The sequence below is a fragment of the Podarcis filfolensis genome, assembly GCF_964270895.1.
Source record: "Podarcis filfolensis genome assembly, chromosome: 4".
In the NCBI taxonomy this organism is placed as follows: Eukaryota; Metazoa; Chordata; class Lepidosauria; order Squamata; family Lacertidae; genus Podarcis; species Podarcis filfolensis.
This window is the reverse complement of record NC_139607.1, coordinates 56,392,309-56,410,669: the sequence shown is the minus strand read 5'-3', so window position 1 is coordinate 56,410,669 and position 18,361 is coordinate 56,392,309. Positions and strand designations below refer to the sequence as shown.

The following is an 18,361-nucleotide window of genomic DNA, read 5'->3' as shown; positions in this document are numbered from 1 at the left end:
AGGCAAGCAGCTAAGCATTGGGATGGTTAAGGAAGTGTAACAAAGTTGTTCATTGGCCTGATGGGAATGTGAGTATTTGAGGCTTGGAATCTAAGATTGGAGAATATGGGGCAAGGCAATATCTTACACAGACATCAGTGAAAGAAGAAGCTATGAGCTGATGGAAGGAAGGAAGTGGTTGAGCAAGGAAATTTCAAATATTTATGGCCCTCCTGCCTGGTCATAAGACACTTCCTGGAACCAGATGTGTGCTGGAGTTTTATGAGGAAGAGTGCAGTTTCAACCTAATATTTTGTAATATTTTTTGACATTATTTTTTGATGCACCAGCCTGGATTCTTAATGTTGTGTGCACTTTATATTTCATTGTACTATTTTAGATTATATATAGTTACATATCAATATAGATACTCTCTGGTCTACAGGAAGCCTGATCATGCAGAGCTTTTATGGAAGCAAAAAAAATTATTTGTAGGCATTAGAAAGCAGCTACCCCACTTGAGAATAATGTCTGACATTATTTTGATTTGATTGATTGGAAAATGGTCCCTGATCTTTGCACGAACTGTATAAATTACGTATTCTCCAACTCTATCCCCCCCCCCCCATAGCATTGAACCGTGTGGAATGTGCTTTGCTTGAATTGTGTTTTCTTATCATTCAGTGCCATGTGGTGATCACAGGCACCCGGTGAAACGGTCCCTTAAATGCAAACTTTCAGAAGTGAATATTCCTTTCTAAGGGTCTGGAATCACTAGTCTAAGGAGCAAAAGGGGAGGTTGAGACCTTGGCAGCCTCAGGTAGAACAGCATATAGTGCTCCCTTCAAGTCAGATGGTATACTTGAAGCAAAAAAAAAATTAAAAAAAAATTGCACAAGCAATTTGGCAGTAAAATAAAATAGAAATTTTGTATCTTTTAAAGTATTGTTGTGAATTTTTCTCAGTTTTATTGTTTTATCTTTTTGTGTAGATAGATAGATAGATGATAGATAGATAGATAGATAGATAGATAGATAGAGATAGATTGAGATAGATTGAGATATATTGAGATACGTTATGCGTGGTTGCTCGAGAGCAAACAGGCAAGACTCCCCTTTGGTCTTTTCAAGGCTTTATTATCTGTCCAAAACGTTCACAATGCAGATCAACTCAATTCCATGTCTGCTCAGTCGCTAGCAGAATCTGGGAGTGGGCGGTCCTTAAACTTTCCCCAGCAGAGTAGTCTTTTGACCCCCACCCTACGCCTCCCCTCTCTGTGCTAAAACCAACTGCGCAAAGAGGGCATGGGCAGAGGGGGACCCCTTGCCCACTGGAGGCGTGGCTTTCCTCCTCCACAAAGTGCTGCTTCTCACGATCTTTGGAGGCTCCCTGTAACCCAACTGCCCTTCCACCTCTCGCCTCTGAGCTGATGGCAGTTTCCTGACAATGTATATATATACATATTGATATATATTGATATATATATTTATATTTTTATATATATTGATATATATATATATATATATATATATATATATATATATATATATAATATAAAATCAAGCGGTATGTAAATTTTATGATGATGACAATGATGACGATGATAAATTAAAAAACTAATAATTTGCTTCTCTTTCATCGCCCCAAAAATAATGCAGGCACCACCTCTAAATAATGGTAGAGCCAGCCCTGGGTAGGAATTGAGTTTTTCATATTGAAGCAGCCAGTTTGCAGAGGGTACAAACTAAGGCAATTAAGTGAGAGAAGAACTGAGCTGGTTGGAAACATTAGTAGCACTGGGCATGACCTCTTTTCACTTCTGAAAAGATAGCAAGAATAGAGTTGCTTTCTATTTTACTGGATGTGCTCCTGAGCTTTTCATAGTAACCCTTTGTATGGAAATTTAGAGGGGAATCTTTTCCTGGTACTTAGATCACTGAGTAGAAAATTCTACCTGTTCTGCAAATGCATTACAAAGTATTAAAAATGTATAATGAACTGAAACATTGAGAAATGTTCTGGCACTAATTATTCAGTGGCTACTGAATAAATTAAACTATCTGAACAATGTGGAGTTTCATTTAATGAGTACAGGTATTGGTAGAATTTCCTTCTAAGTCTTAACTCTGAAAATCACATTTCCACTGCATTTATGCTTCAGAATCTCTGCAATGTGCTTCCAAGTGAGATTTGAAAGGAGTTGATTTTACTGTCATATCATAGCCAGGAGACAATGAGATATCCCATTAGAATTTAAGTATACATTATTAGGTCTATAAACCATGGGGTCACTACCTTCTAACTTTGAAATGATATTAGGACAGGAGAAAGTACAAAGTTCATTCCATGTAATTATTTTTATGGCTACTCATTCCGACCAATTGAATTTTGAGTTAATGGCAGATAATTAAAGATTATTACAAAAAGAAGTAATACAAACAAAACCTAGCTAATCAAATGTCAACCACTAATGAATAATTTGTTCCTGAAAATACTCTACATTTCAGTTGTTTTATTCAAATAAAAGATAGAATGGTTGTTGTTTTTTATTTTTGTTGTTTTTAGAGTTTGTTTTTACAAGCAGCTTAAAAATTATATCAATGCAGGAATGGATGCTTGGGCAATGACACAAAGGCAGAAAGACTCGATTGTCTATCATTTTGGAAACAAATGTCATTAGCAGAACTAGCAAAACAAGCAGAACTGGTAAAAACAAAGTGATATAGTACTTTTTAGCACCCTTTCCCTGAAGCATTGCGATTGCAGAGACCCAATTAAATTATTTCCGCTTTCCCACTTTTACAGTGGAATTTCATTACATTGGAATCTTGGGAGAAATGGTTTGATTTTTGCAGGCACACTGTCCACAGATATAAAAAAGAAGGTATCTCCAAATCACTTTAGTTGTTCTTGATTCAGTTCAAGGTACTTCAGACAGATTCCTCTTTGGTTTGGACGACCCTAGGCTTGCCATACATCCGGAAAATCCCAGACATGTCCTCTTTTGGGGGGCCTACATCCCCATCTGTTGTTTTTTTTCATTTTGTAGGAAATGCCTGGGTTTTAGGGGGCTTTATTTTGGCGAGATTGCAAAAAAAGTTGTTGAGCTTTTATTTTTTGCAAGATCACCTGAATTTTTACTTCTTGAAATATGGGAATCCTAGACAAGCCTGAAACCTGCCATTTTGTGTTGCTTGTTTCTAATTTAGGATTCAGTAAAATCAGATGCACACCCCTAACAAAATCAAACTTCTGGAAGACCCCTACTAGACATAATATTGTGAGACTGCTTGATATTGTCCCAAAATATAGAACCAAACTGATGCACATGAGCATAGCATATTTTAAAGAAATGTATCTGATACCGTGTCCATTATTCATTATGTACATTGTTGTCTTTCTTTCTTCTTTCCTTTAGTAATTGGTGAGGCTGAGAGTATAGATTGGTACAACCCACAAGGAGAGAAGATTGTATCTAATCAAAGAGTGGTAGTACAGAAAGAAGGTGTCAGATCACGGTTAACAATCTACAATGCCAATGTGGAAGATGCTGGAATATACAGGTGTCAAGCAACAGATTCTAGAGGACAGACTCAAGAGGCTACTGTTGTTTTGGAAATTTACCGTAAGTAAAATCCAAAGGTGAAAATAAATTCAGTAGTGAGGCTTCTCTTCCATCATGTTGTACCGAAAATGATGAATATAAGTGCTCTGTAAACTTTATATCAAAAGTATTCATTATATTGGGGCTACTCAGTGCTAAGTATTGTATGTACTCAATGATTACTTTGAAATAAGCAAATTTTCATATATATATTTGTAATAGATGGCAGCAGAAGACTTATTTATAGTAATTGGTCACGACTAAATGACTAAACAACAACAACAATGGTTTACTTTTAACTTGAAATAGTTTTGTCTTTGTTAATAGAAACTTAAAGTATTCTGGTATTTTTGAAAACAAATTTGATGTGATTTAAAAAACAACAACAATCAAGCAGTGTATGACTTTTATGAAATAAATGAATACACTGGTCAACAACAAATTTGTTGTCTGTGTTTTTTCAGTTGATTTAGGACAAATCTGATGCGCTGAATCCAAAAGTCACATTGGTTTTGCTCAATCAGGTCAAGTTTTTGAGCTATGGCCACATGTCTTTTTTTACGTTTTTGTTCACATGTACGCTTGTGTGGAGCATTTTAGAAGAAGTTGGTGGGGGTAAAATGCCATGTTGAATAATTGTTTTGATTGGAAATGATTATTTTAATGACAAGAAGTATTCAAGTCTGATAGTTCTGGGTGATTATGTCGAAAAGGGATCAGTTTGAAGTCATAAAACCTCGAAATTTTCCATAAATTGGTGCAGCTGGGATCAACAGAAATAACCGGAGCAGCCTCAAGTATCCTGATCTTCAATCAGCACGTCGTCCTGTAGCTCATTGTGATGAAATTCCAGTGCCTATCTTCAGAGAACTTCCTGACATTAGTGACGAAGATGCCTCCAGTGTTGAAGGACATGAAGAAGAAGAAGTGATTCTTGAAGATGATGCTCCACATCCATTTTCCCAAAAGGAGTTGAATGATCTAGTTCGTGACCTCAGCTTGTCAAAGGACTCTGCCGAACTGTTGGCATCCAGATTGAAGGGAAAAAACCCACTCTCTGACAGTGCTCGCATCAGCTTCTTCCGCAACAGGCATCAAGAGTACCTCCGTTTTTTCTCGGAAGAGAAGGACTTGGTGTACTGTGCAGATATTGCGCAGCTTCTGCTCAAGCTTGGAGTGCCACAGTACGAACCCAAAGATTGGAGACTGTTCAGTGACAGCAGCAAGCGATCACTGAAATGTGTTCTGCTACACAACAGCAACCAGTTTGCTTCTATACCCCTGGCTCACTCGACTACACTGAAGGAGAACTATGAAGCGGTGATGTGCTGGAGAAAATTGGTTATGATCAGCATAAGTGGTTTATTTGTGTTGACCTGAAGATGGTGAACTTTTTGTTGGGACAACAGTCTGGCTTCACCAAGTACCCATGTTTTCTGTGCATGTGGGATAGTAGGGACCGTGCTCAGCATTACACGAAGAAGGACTGGCCTGTGTGGGAGGAATTGGTGCCTTGCAAAGAAAGGAACGTCATCAACAACCCTCTGGTGGACAGAGACAGAATACTCTTCCCACCGCTGCACATCAAGCTCGGCTTAATCAAGCAGTTCACCAAGACTCTGGACAAGGATGGTGACTGCTTCACTTACTTGTGCCAGGCTTTTCCAGGATTGACCATGGAGAAGTTAAAGTTGGCATCTTTGACGGTCCTCAGATCCATCAGCTCATCAGAGATCCAGAGTTCGGAAAGTCAATGAACGAAGTGGAACTGGAAGCGTGGAAGGCATTTGTTCTGGTAGTGAAGAACTTTCTTGGCAACAATAAGGCCAGAAACTACACAGAACTTGTCAACAACATGCTGACTGCTTTCAGAAACCTGGGCTGCAACATGAGCGTCAAGATGCACTACCTATTTTCACATCTGGACTGGTTTCCTGAGAACCTGGGTTCAATGAGTGACGAGCAGGGGGAGGGATTCCATCAGGACATGAAAGAGATGGAGACCAGGTATCAGGGTCGCTGGGACGCAGTAATGATGGCTGACTACTGTTGGACTCTGAAGAGAGACCTCCCTGCTGCTGAGCATTCCAGGAGTTCTAAGAAATGGAAGTTCAAGCCCTGAAGTTTGAAAAATGGTGAAGCAACATGCAATTTACGTGTACTTACCTTTATTAATGCCCACCATTCAGTTTACAGTAAACCTGACCTGATGGAGAGAAACGGATGCCATTTCCTGATTCAGCAGTGCAAAAATACCCTAAATCAGTTGTATAAATCTAGACAACATTCAAAAAGTTAAATTGTTGCCCAGTGTATAGCACTGATGCCCTGCTGTATATTTTTGCCATCAACCTTGTCTTTTTGCTGCAACAGAACAATACGATAATCGTACTTACCCAACTTGCATGTGAAATACTTTTAACACTTTAAAGTGCTAAGTAAATTCTCTTTGTTACCTAAGTAATGTACTTTGGAATTCTCAGCAAATGGTAGAAGCTACTAACTAAACTGTCTTTCCTTCTTTCTTAGAAAAGCTCACATTCCAAGATATTTCATCCCCACAAGAATTTGTACAGGGAGAAGATGTACAAGTCATTTGCCGTGTTACTAGTTCACCTGCACCTATTGTCAGCTGGTTGTATCAAAATGAGGAAGTCTCAAATATTGCTGACAGTTAGTATTTTGGTAACTCTTTAAATTATCTGTTTTCATTCTACATTCAACCAGTTTAAAGGCACTTATGTTAATGTTCTGATATAGTAATGAAACACCTATTGTTCTAGCAAAATAATGAGTAAAATGTGGTCATTGAGATGTTATATTGCTGGAGATGGGGAATGCAATTAATGTTACTATTAAATTGCGATGCAGTCCTTTTCCTGATATATCCCTCTGAAATTTAATTTTCCATTGCAAATAAAGGTAAATAGCTTAGGGATTGGCGATGAAAGCCACGTGATAAAACTGGCCAAAAAAAAAAGAGAAAACAAAACAAAAACCCTGGTGACTACTTGGGTCCTATGTACAAACTCAGTGATGAAAGAAATTTCCCAAAGAAGTGGTGGTTGTGGCCACAGGACTATCTACCTGGTTATGTTAGACTCTGTGTTGTTTGAGACTTCTCTGCTCAGGATTCCTCTTGAACTTACAAACTGACTATGTTTGGTACCTTCTTGTTAAGTAACCCCACAGTTAGGCAGACTCTTGCCAAGTACAAAAATAAATAATTCTAGTCAACAGCTGTGGGAAGACATTTGTAGATTTTTAGCTTTTAAACTTGGTTGTAAATTAGGTTAGTCATGGAGACCAATGAATTCAAGAACTGTCATGTTAATCTTCATTTGTTTGGTCTTTGGATTAGACCCTCAAGACCATATTTTTTCTCGTACATGACTTCAATTCTACTTTAATTTCTATACTACCTTAGTAAATTCTGAGAACTAGCTAAAATATGCTGAATTACACTTCAGGAAAATAACTGAATTTTAACAAAAGATAAATATCTGCTCTATGGTTGTTGGGTTTTGCCATGATTTGGAGCATTGAATTATTCTTTCTTTGTCTTCTGCTATCCTATTTTCCATCAGTCAGTTGATTCTGGATTATTTAAATCATTGTGGGAGCTTTCTAAGTGATACATTAGGAGAGAGGTAGGGCAATGGATTCAGCAGGTGGCCAGAACCTCTCCTTCCTAACCCCCCTGCAGACCATCTTTGACAGGTGGGCAGGGCCTCCACTGGTCAGTCATCTGACTTTATATCAGGTTGCAACCATTTGAAGTTGATTGGCACTGGGAGTGTGCCTGCAAACAGGCTTGCTGTTACTAATGTAGCAGTTACATTGAGTTACAGCAGTTACATTTTCCATCTGCAGGTGGCATCTGGAAAGCAAAAATGTCTGTTTGCAGATGTGCTATGAAACCTCACCTGCAAACAATAGGGGGTCTCACTCAACATTGATCCCCCTCAGTGGCATACATACCCTAGTGGGGTTCTCTGCCAGTGCTTTCGAGCTTGCATTATTCCTTTGGAGCTGCACCCTTACCCACCTCACACCTGAGAGGAGGATATTGGCATGGTTTGGGTGAGAACAGCCTTGTGGACCAGCTTGGACTGACCCCTGCATTACGAGTTCAACAACCTTCATTGGTGGCAAAAAGTTAAAACTTCAAAACCATGAGCTATCTCACTCTCCTGATATAAGTTACATGGTAGAGACATGCAAGAGTTCAGTGTGTGGAAACGTCATATAACAGGAGAGAGACTTATAAAAATGATTGAGAATCCATAGATAAATTCATATATAGCCTTCCGATGGCCAATGTGGTTCATTTCCTGTGCTTGTTGGGCAACCACTTGCACACGCCCAAGCCAGCTAGCATAGCCAGAGGTCAGAATGATAGGAACTGCAGCGTAACATTGTCTGGAGGGAACCATGTTGGCTTTCTCTAACTTACTTCTTTATCTCTCTTCCTGCCTCTGTTCTTTTTTTCTTTCCTGCCTCCCTTTTCTATGTTCTGATATTCATTTCTTGTTAGGAAAGTTTGTAAGGTATGATGGGTCAGATGAGCTGTTGTTTATAAGAGGTACATTTGTTAATTTTAAAAAAAGACAACATGAAGCATTTGATATAGGATAACTGAGCTTCTAGAATTACATTTTACTTGTAAATTGAAGTATGTTTTGTTGATGAGCTCTCTGATAGTATAGCAGAATAGTTTAAATTTTATCAATTCACAACTATGTTCCCAGCAGTGCCTTCACTTACTGATACTATTTTATATCTTACATGCCTTTCCAGATAGGTTTGCCATGCTGCCAAACAATAATCTTCAAATTCTTAAAATCAATAAAAGTGATGAAGGTGTTTACAGATGTGAAGGAAGAGTAGAAGCCAGAGGGGAAATTGACTTTCGGGATATCATTGTACTTGTAAATGGTAAGAAGCAAAACTGAACAGTTTTACACACACACACACACATACAGAGAGAGAGAGAGAGATGGATGCCTGTTTTTGTGTGTTTAAATAATTCTGCTTAGCACCAAACAAAATATTCCGTAAATCTAAATTATCACCCTTTATGTGTGGCCCTCAGTGCTTTCTCTTTCCTTGTTATTACCACAAAATATGCTGTAGCTTACTCTAAGTGTGTAAATAGCTGAGGTCTGGCAAAAGTCATGAACAAAATCATTTTTTCTAATACTATAATATCAAGGTAATAGTTTACCATTGAGTTCACATTCCAGTTTATAATAGAAATTGAGCTAGATGTTACATTCGGAGAACCTCCACTTATATAATTCAGAATAATCAAGGATTCAATATTATGCTCATTACTGTAGCAACTTTATCAGCTTGTTAAATTACACCTTGAGACTTTCATTTAATGATGCTGCAGCCAAACACACACACACACACACATATAATCTAATGTTTGTGACTATTGTTGTGCACCTAAAGTTTACATGTGACCAGGGTTGTAGCCATTTATTACATATATGTATCCATGCAAACCTTTTATTTTAAATGATCTTCAGTTCAGCAGAAGTATCTTGATTAAAAAGATAGGCCTGGGTCCAAAGGTGCCCTGCATAAGCTGAAAGGCAGTTCCATACTGGGAAGGTGGCAGTGCTCCAATGGGGCAAGTGGTGTCTCACATAACATTTCTTTGAATCCAAGGTGTGTTATTTTTAAACACTACCTTAATTATGGGTTGTGTATGACTTAGAGCAGACCTCTGAATTTCAGTTAATCATCTTCTATGATTTCATTAGATACAACTCTATATTATTATTTTTCAAAATGGCACCTTTTATTAAGTGTGTGGTATAGTGCATAGAAGAGACGCGGGTGGCGCTGTGGTCTAAACCACAGAGCCGAGAGCTTGCCTATCAGAAGGTCATGGTTCAAATCCTCATGACGGGGTGAGTTCCCATTGCTCAGCCTCAGCTCCTACCAACCTAACAGTTCAAAACTACGTCAAAGTGCAAGTAGATAAATAGGTACCGCCCTGGCGGGAAGGTAAACGGCATTTCCGTGCACTGCTCTGCTTCGCCAGAAGCGCCTTAGTCATGCTGGCCACATGACCTGGAAGCTGTCTGCGGACAAACGCTGGCTCCCTTGGCCTATAGAGCGAGATGAGCATGCAACCCCAGAGTCATCCGCGACTGGACCTAACGGTCAGGGGTACCATTATCTTTACCTTTATAGTGCATAGAATGGGCACAGTCCAGCCAAACCAAACATTTATATTCCCTCCTTCCACAATGAAGATACATGCAGACATAGTATAATAAAAAATGAAGTAGTAAAAAGATATTGGTGACCATCCTGAGATATTGTTGTGGCTACAAAACCAACCTTTGAGCTCATTAGCCTGAGCAGACCAGGAAAGAAACTTCCCTAGCGCATGAATGCCTTCACTATTCTCAAAGGTTGGATAGTATGGTTTTACTGCTGCCTGTAGTTCCCTCCATTCCTTGAAAGGTTTGGCTTTGGGGAGTAGGGGTCAGCTATTGGCTGATCTCAGGTTAGGAGCCACAGCAAACTCAGCCAACAGGGTTGATGGCAGGCTGCAGTCATCTTGAAGGACACTACCCAAAGTAAGAGGAATGTTGTTTTAATAAATATAGTGCACCAAACAAAAAATTAAAAGGCATTATGTTTCAAATGTTTTGATGTTTACAAATTTGTGTGGAATATGTAGTTAGCAATTAGTTGCAATTCATTTGAAGTAATTACATATTTAAATCTAAGGTGCTATTGTTAAGGCGTTTTTCCTGTTTCCAGTAATGAACTCCTTAAAGCATTTATACTGCAGTAACCTTTAAAAACTATCATGCATTTATGTCAAAAAATCACTATAAATTTTTAATTTTAAGATGGCATCAAAATGCTAAGAGTTAACAGTTTAGAGCCTAACAATTAAGGTTTAAATATCCATGGTTTCTTCTGATAGAAGTACTGTACAGTAGTTAACTCTGAACTGACTAAAACTGAAACTATAAACTGCTAATATTCTTGATCAGACATAGGCAAACTCGGCCCTCCAGATGTTTTGCGATTATAATTCCCATCATCCCTAGCTAACAGGACCAGTGGTCAGGGATGGTGGGAGTTATAGTCCCAAAACATCTGGAGGGCTGCATTTGCCTATGCCTGTTCTTGATGAAAGTAAAATAAGTAACTGAATTTTACTTGACTAAAACTTATCCATCGGCCTCATTTATGGTTCGAAAATGAAATGGTTATAGCAAAGTTACTTTAAGAAACAAGAGGGATCTGTGTGCTTTCAGTTATCTAACCTTACATCCATTTTCCATATTTTCTTCAGTTCCTCCAGCTATCACATTGCTACAGAAGTCCTTTAATGCCACAGCAGATCGAGGAGAGTCAATTACATTATTCTGCAGAGCCATGGGTTCTCCTGAACCTGAAATCAATTGGTATAGGTAAGCTCAAATATATGCTGCAGAGATATTTCAAATATACATTTGAATAGTGAGGTGAAAATAAAACTTTGAACTCATAGGGATTTCTTTTTAAAGGGTCACTAATTGAGCAGGTATTTTGTTCTTGTTTTTACTTTATTCCTGATGGAAATGTCATGTAATTGGACTTCGTGCTATCTGAAACCTTCAAAATTAACATGAAACATTGTCTGAATGCTGTAAATACAAGAAAGGCACGGATCCTGAAATATTATTCACTTTGTTTATATCTGAGTTACACTGCCAAAGTGGATAGTGCTTCAGCCAAAAGTTCAGACTTTCATATTCAGTGCAGTCATCAGCTTGTCATCCAGATGATCCATCAGCAGTACATCCAGATGTGTCTCCAGGGACTGAGGGGTGCAATACACACACCTCAATCTGCTGCACTGTGGATGGAGCCTGGAGCAGTTCTGCAGGCTTTCCCCCACGTGCAACTCTCTATTCTACCCACTGAAAGTGTGGCTAGGTTGTTTCTCTTACCCTTTTTGACTGAGGTGGTTTGGGCCTCCATCATTTTGTATGCAAATCTTCAGTGCCAATTAGATGTAGAATACAAGCTTTTGCCATCCTAGCAGTTCGAAAGCACGGCAGTGCAAGTAGATAAAAAGGTACCGCTGCGGTGGGAAGGTATATGGCATTTCCGTGTGCTCTGGTTTCCATCACGGTGTCCCGTTGCACCAGAAGCAGTTTAGTCCTGCTCGCCACATGACCCAGAAAGCTGTCTGTGGACAAATGCCGGCTCCCTGGGCCTGAAGCAAGATGACCGCCTTATCCCATAGTTGCCTTTGACTGGACTTAACCGTCCAGAGGTCCTTTACCTTACCTTTTTAGAATACAAGTTCAGTTGTATTCCCACATATGGATAAGATAATTTGTTTAGAAACATTGCTACATAGACTATAATGCAGTCCATGGTCAAACTTTATTTCTATTTACTAATCACCTCTTGTTGAGAGATGCTTTCTTTTCCATAAAACATTTTGTTGGGATTCTGTCCCAAATCTCATATTTCTCTCATATGTAAATTGTAATGAGCAAAGAGGTGCTTAAGAGAAAAGTCAATCAAAAATCTGAGCTTTTCTGTCTAAACAAGTATTTCCAGTTGTGTGTGCAGAAGCATCCTCCTTCTCAAAGCCGCTTCTGCAATTTTGAACATAAAAAATCTGACTCAGGTATTGCATAAAAATACCATTTCCGTTATGTTAAAAGCATGAGGGTTCATCTCTCAGAGAAGTTATTTTACCAACTTTTTTCTTTCTGCTTATCTATTTAAATAAATATTATAAAAGCTGTAGTTTGCAAACTGATGCAGTTTGCACATAGATGCACAGATTTTAAAAGGAAAGGGCTGCAATTCCAGTACTATACTCAGTCTAGCATGAAATTATTCATAGCAATATTTTTTTCATTGTTGAGAATTACAGTAGTAGACTTGTACATGCTATTTTTATAGTGCCCACCTGTATATAAACTGCTGGATGAGATCTCTTGTGCTCACTGGGGGGGTTGAAATCTGACCTTGCGGATCTTTCCACAGAAAAGTTCCTTCATAGGTAGAAGCAACTAAATCAGCAGATTTTATCAAAACGTTATTTTCAATGGCAATTATCATTGATTGAAAAAAAGTCCCCCTGATAACATCTTTAAAAAAATTCTGAGGCTTATCTTTCAAAAATGTAAATGGGTGCCTTCTTTTAGTATTGTTCATTTTCTTAAATTATTAATCTCTTGAAGAATTATTTGCAACCTCAACTGTTGGTATTCAGATCCTTGTTTCCTGACATAAGCAGAACTTCCTGTTGCCTCGGGGTAATTCCCTCTCTGCCTGTTTGAGAATAGCATGTTTTGGAGTATAAAGCTTTCTTTTAAAGATGAAAATATCCAGTATTTAGCTGTGGGGGTTTATTTTTGGTTTGGTTTTTCAGTTTTCATTTTTCTTCCCATATCCTTGAAGAAAAGACATATTCTGCATGGCGTGAGCAGGCTATAATTTGCAACAATGAAGCAGGATTTTTACTAATATTACAGGTTTTCTCTTCCTCCTACACTACAGCAACGTACAGTAGCGTCCCTTTTGCTTAAATTGTAACCTCTTTGGTATTTGGTATATTGAGTCCAGTAGGAGAGAAACAGCTAACCCAAGCTTTCAAAATGCATTCATATTTCATTCACACCAGTGGCCATGGTGTAACACAAGAACAAATGTCGCTGGACATGTCACGACAACCCCACCTGTGTGCTCCCATTTATATTTCTTGAAACAATTAACACTTAAATGAATGCTAAACTTCTGCTAGATTCCAGCGGATTTCTAGAATTTGCTTTTATGCCATAAAACATCTGGGTTAGCGGAGTCTGTAACCTGAAACGTATGTAACGGGTAGGGTTGTAGTGACATGTCCAGTGACATTTGTTCTTGTGTGACCAAAAACATGAAAATTAACAGGTATGGAAAGGTCAGGAAGACCAAATAAAGTGCTGTCTGAATGCAGCCTATGAGAGTACAGTGGTACCTCGGGTTACATATGCTTCAGGTTACATACGTTTCAGGTTACAGACTCCACTAGCCCAGAAATATTACCTTGGGTTAAGAACTTTGCTTCAGGATGAGAACAGAAATCGTGCAGCTGCGGTGCAGCGGCAGCAGGAGGCCCCATTAGCTAAAGTGGTGCTTCAGGTTAAGAACAGTTTCAGGTTAAGAACAGACCTCCAGAATGAATTAAGTTCTTAACCCGAGGTACCACTGTACATCTCTTCTGTTAGTTGTTCAACTTTGTGATTAAATTGGCCACAGGTCAGTCAATCATGATGAAGTGACTCTGGGTAGTAAGTTCAGTAGTACAGTGAGAATATATTTGAACTCTCATGACTGGAGCTGTACATCCAGTGAGAAGGTTGGAATGTGTGAGGTTATATTGAATTTACCTGAAACTAATAAATAATTTGACCACAGGTAATTAATTTGCATAGTCCTCAATTATTCAGTGAACCCTATTAAAATGAATTGCCTTGCAAAAATTTTTTTAAGTAGCACTGTACATTTGCCAGTGAATCAAGAAACTATGTGCTACTTTTGACACTAGTATACTATGTACTAGAAATGACCGTGAAAATATTCTTATACTTATTTATCATTATTTATTTATTTATTTATTAAATCTGTTAGTCACTTTATCTCGCCCAAGACAAGCCAAATAACAACAGTAATATTGTTTTGAAATGCTTGCCTGTTTCAGATCAGATGATAAAGTATGCTTTGTGCTTATAAATCATTTTCGTCTCTCAGGAGAGGAAAACGCATTGAGGAAAATGAAAAATACGTACTAAGGGGAAGCAATACAGAACTGACCATTAGAGATATCAAAAATATTGATGCTGGACCTTACATCTGTGAAGCAAGAAATAAAGCAGGAAAGATGACAAATCAGACATTTCTTCAAGTTTTTGGTAAGTATTGCTTGCTATATCTACCTTTGAACTCTGTACAAAATTAGAGTACTTATTCTGATTCCTGTTGTATTGTTAAGGTTGCCACTGAATTTCACATACAGATTTCAGACAAATTTGGAGGTCCTGTGCAAGGGTGTATGACAGGCATAGGCAAACTCGGCCCTCCAGATGTTTTGGGACTACAACTCCCATCATCCCTGACTGGTCCTGTTAGCTAAGGATGATGGGAGTTGTAGTCCCAAAACATCTGGAATGCCGAGTTTGCCTATGCCTGGTGTATGGCATATGTCCAAGTTGCCAGAAATTTCACCTAAGGTAAAAAAAAAAAAGAATAACCAAACTTTTGAACTCTGAGGAGTTTTAAAGCAACTTATCTCAGGGAATAGGGATTATAATATCTTGCATATTGTGATTCTTCCCTCAGCCCAGATGCTAATCCCCAAGCATTAATTAGAATAACCTAGGGGAGGGACAGTGATGCTCTAACCTACCATTATTTCTAATGCTGAATTTGAGTAGCCTAGTGCCTGTCAGGTTGGCAAAAATACAGGAACACCCACAGACATTACCCCTTTTCCTGCTTTATTCTAGCCAAGCACTCTGATTTGAAACTAGTAGATAGCTCCAAATACCTTTAGCATTATTTAATATGGTGAGGGAAATGTTTCAAAGGAGTAGGAAATTCCCGCCCCCATCTTTATATTGAAAAACACCCCTTAGTAAGCACAAACAGCACTATGAAAATCCTGCGGCAGCTAACTGAAGCATTGAAGAAGACCACTTTTTAAAAGTGATAAGGGTTCGCTGCAACTTTTTTCTAAATTTGAAATGCAACTTTAATTCTTTTAGTAAAATACACACAACAATTTCCAACCAAAAACCAACAATTTCCAGTTTCATTTATTCAATGGCTGCTATTTTTTTCTTTTCTTTTCTTGTTTACATTTATACACAGTCTTACAAAAAGTATGTTCTGATTAGTGCTACAGGCGGACTTCAATTATTGCTAAATTTTAGATTTGGAAAGAAGAAACACTCAGACTTCCCCACCTCTGATTTAATGTATTACTATTCTACAAGATTATTTGTTGTCAACGACATGTATTCCTTGTATTTTCAAATTTGTAATGGTTGCCAAATGAATAAATCTGATTAGTTTAGTTGACTGTGTTAAAGTCTTTCCTTTTGTAAATTATAAGCCTATTTCAGAAATTCACTTGGTTTCACAGCAGTTAATGTTTTCATCACTTGTATGGGTTCGACACTAAACAAAGTCTGCATGTACATCTAAAATCCGCTAGCTTTGGATGCCTGCTGTGATGAAAGCTTGACCACACATGTGCAGAATTTCATTTATCATAGGTTACCGAAGTTCCAGGGGAAGTGGCACTCAGTTGGTGTAATGGTTATAGGGGTTGCTCGTGCGTGAGTTGCCGCCACTCCTGGCTAGGTTACCTGGTTGAACCCTTTCTGTCTGGACAGCCCTTCACTTCGTGGCTGTTTCAGTCGCTGGCAGAATCCGTCAGTGGGCATTTCTTGAACTTCTTCCAGCAAAGAAGTTCTTTGACGCCAAGTCTCCTCCTACTCTCCCTGCGCGGAAGTCTTCTGCGCAGGGAGGGTGTGGGCAGCGGCGCACCCGTGCTCTCTCCGCTGGTCTCCGGTGAAGAGTCCTGGAGCCTCCTCTCCGATTCCCCCATCTGCCCCCCTTCTCCACTGGTGTTACGCTGATTTCCTTCCCCAGCAGATGGGCTGCCTCTCTGCCTGCTGGGACCCTCTCCGGCATCCCTCTGGAGCCTTCCCTCCGCCTCTGGCTCCGATGGCAGTTCCCTGACAGTTGGTAATACATTTGAGCATAACAAGTTTGGCATAGTTATCTACAAAAACCAGTTAATAGCAAATTTCAGCACAATCTATAAGAGGAACGCCCTGCTCCCATTCCCTGTGGCACTGATGCACTTCCAATAATGCCCTTTCTCTCTGTGTGTCCTGCTAAATATTTATGTGTGTTCAGAACCAAAAAATGTTTTCTAATTGTCAAGTACTCTTCCTTGCGTTCCACTGCTAGGGGAGACTTGAAGTTATGCACGATAGAGCCTTCTCCATGGCTGCAGCCTTCTTGTGGAATGTCACCAACACTAACATAGTGCTAAGTGAAGGCATCCCCACTCATCCTTTTTAGTTAGTGTTTTAGTCCTTTCGTCTGCTTAGTTGTTGAGTTGCTGTTTTGTTTCCTGTTGCTTTCTTTTATTATTGTCTTTTAATAATTTATTTTACATTGTATCTTCATTGGTATTGCTACCAATGAAGGGTAGCTTATAAATCTTCTAGCTAAACAAATAGCATTGTTCATATTTATTCAAATCAAGAATGAATAATATAAATTATATTTCTAACAGTACAGCCTCAAATAATACAACTTAAAAATGAAACTACCTTTGAAAATGGCCAAGCTACCCTCATATGTGAGGCAGAAGGAGAACCTGTCCCTGAAATTACTTGGAAAAGAGCAATCGATGGAATCACATTCTCTGAAGGTGACAAGGTAAAACAGTCTCCTTTGATTATTATTTTTTTAAGAATCAGGATTATGTTGAATAAAGGCTAAATATATCTCTTTATTACTGGGGGGGGGGGAAATGGGGATGGAGAAAAGGTGTAAATACCAATGTCACTTTGAGTTTGGCACTTTTGTTTCCAATATATTTATACGATAGTGTGGGAATTGCAGTTTTCCAGCGGAGAGGAAAATAAAGACAAAATACTTAACCACAGCAATTCCACAGACTTCAAGGAAAATGGTCTTCCTTGAAACTTGTTTTCTGGACAGAGATCAGACAATCCAAAATAAGGGAACATTTTTGAAGAATGCAGTCCTATATCCACTTACAGGAAGTAAGTGCCATTGAATTCAGTAAGATTTGCTTCTGAATAAGCATGGGTAAGAATGCTTTGTTAATCTCTTAAAAATCCCCTGCTGAAATTTGATAGGACATTTCTCTACATTTCCCCTATAATTTAGAATGTCAGTATTTCCCCTTTAAAAATGCTCCCTTAATTTGCTTTACCTAGGTATAATCCTGAAGACAAACTGCAGGGTGAAGTGCTCTTGTCAAAATCTGTAGGACTTGTGCACATTGAGTATTTTGTGGATAATTTGAACATATTATTATGAGAAAGAACTATCTAGTTATGTGACTATACATTGTCTTCAGATTTGGGGCTATTTGTAATATGATATTGTTTTGATGCATCTTGTTGGGAATGCAAGAGAATATGGAAAGAAAGGGTCATAACGTACCTAACTATAAAGATGTATCTATAAAGATTATATTGGAAATATGAAATTATATAACTGCTGGAAATGAGTAAGAGGTGGTCTTGAGAATGACTTCTCATGGCAAGTTCCAGTCTTCATATTTCTGTACAATTCTCCATTAACCCTAGTCCCAGCACATATTCCCTTACTTGCTACCAACCAATTCCTTGCAGCTCTGAATTCTTTTTCCCCACTGCTTTAGTTATTGTTAATTATTTTGTTGGACCTGTTTGTTGGTGTTTTTAATGTAGTTTTATGAGCTTATTGAACATTGCTTGTTTTATTTACCATAACACTCTTTGGGAGCATTAAGATAATAAAACAAGAGGTAAATACTAAAGAAAATGATTATATGTGTGTACTAGTATACTTCTTTTTAGTTCTCTTAATGTCTTGAATCTTCCACTAGAATTTTTCTAATGGTGACCTCTTTGAATTATAGCAAATTTTATATGACACCTTTGCCTTGTGTGCAGATAAATATGTTCCACAAATAAGATAGATGTCCTTTGGGGAATT

General features: G+C 38.4%; 1 protein-coding gene across 3 annotated transcripts in view; it reads left to right on the top strand.

The window, feature by feature from the left end:
- NCAM2 (neural cell adhesion molecule 2) overlaps nucleotides 1–18,361 on the top strand; it is a 193,772-nt gene that overhangs the window by 93,333 nt on the left and 82,078 nt on the right. For all 3 annotated transcript variants that reach the window (XM_083611286.1, XM_083611288.1, XM_083611287.1), the window contains exons 3-8: nucleotides 3,398–3,604; nucleotides 6,113–6,256; nucleotides 8,384–8,521; nucleotides 10,917–11,034; nucleotides 14,363–14,523; nucleotides 16,923–17,068. In XM_083611286.1, coding sequence (XP_083467412.1) covers nucleotides 3,398–3,604; nucleotides 6,113–6,256; nucleotides 8,384–8,521; nucleotides 10,917–11,034; nucleotides 14,363–14,523; nucleotides 16,923–17,068 — 914 coding nt within the window. The remainder of the gene's footprint in view (nucleotides 1–3,397; nucleotides 3,605–6,112; nucleotides 6,257–8,383; nucleotides 8,522–10,916; nucleotides 11,035–14,362; nucleotides 14,524–16,922; nucleotides 17,069–18,361) is intronic.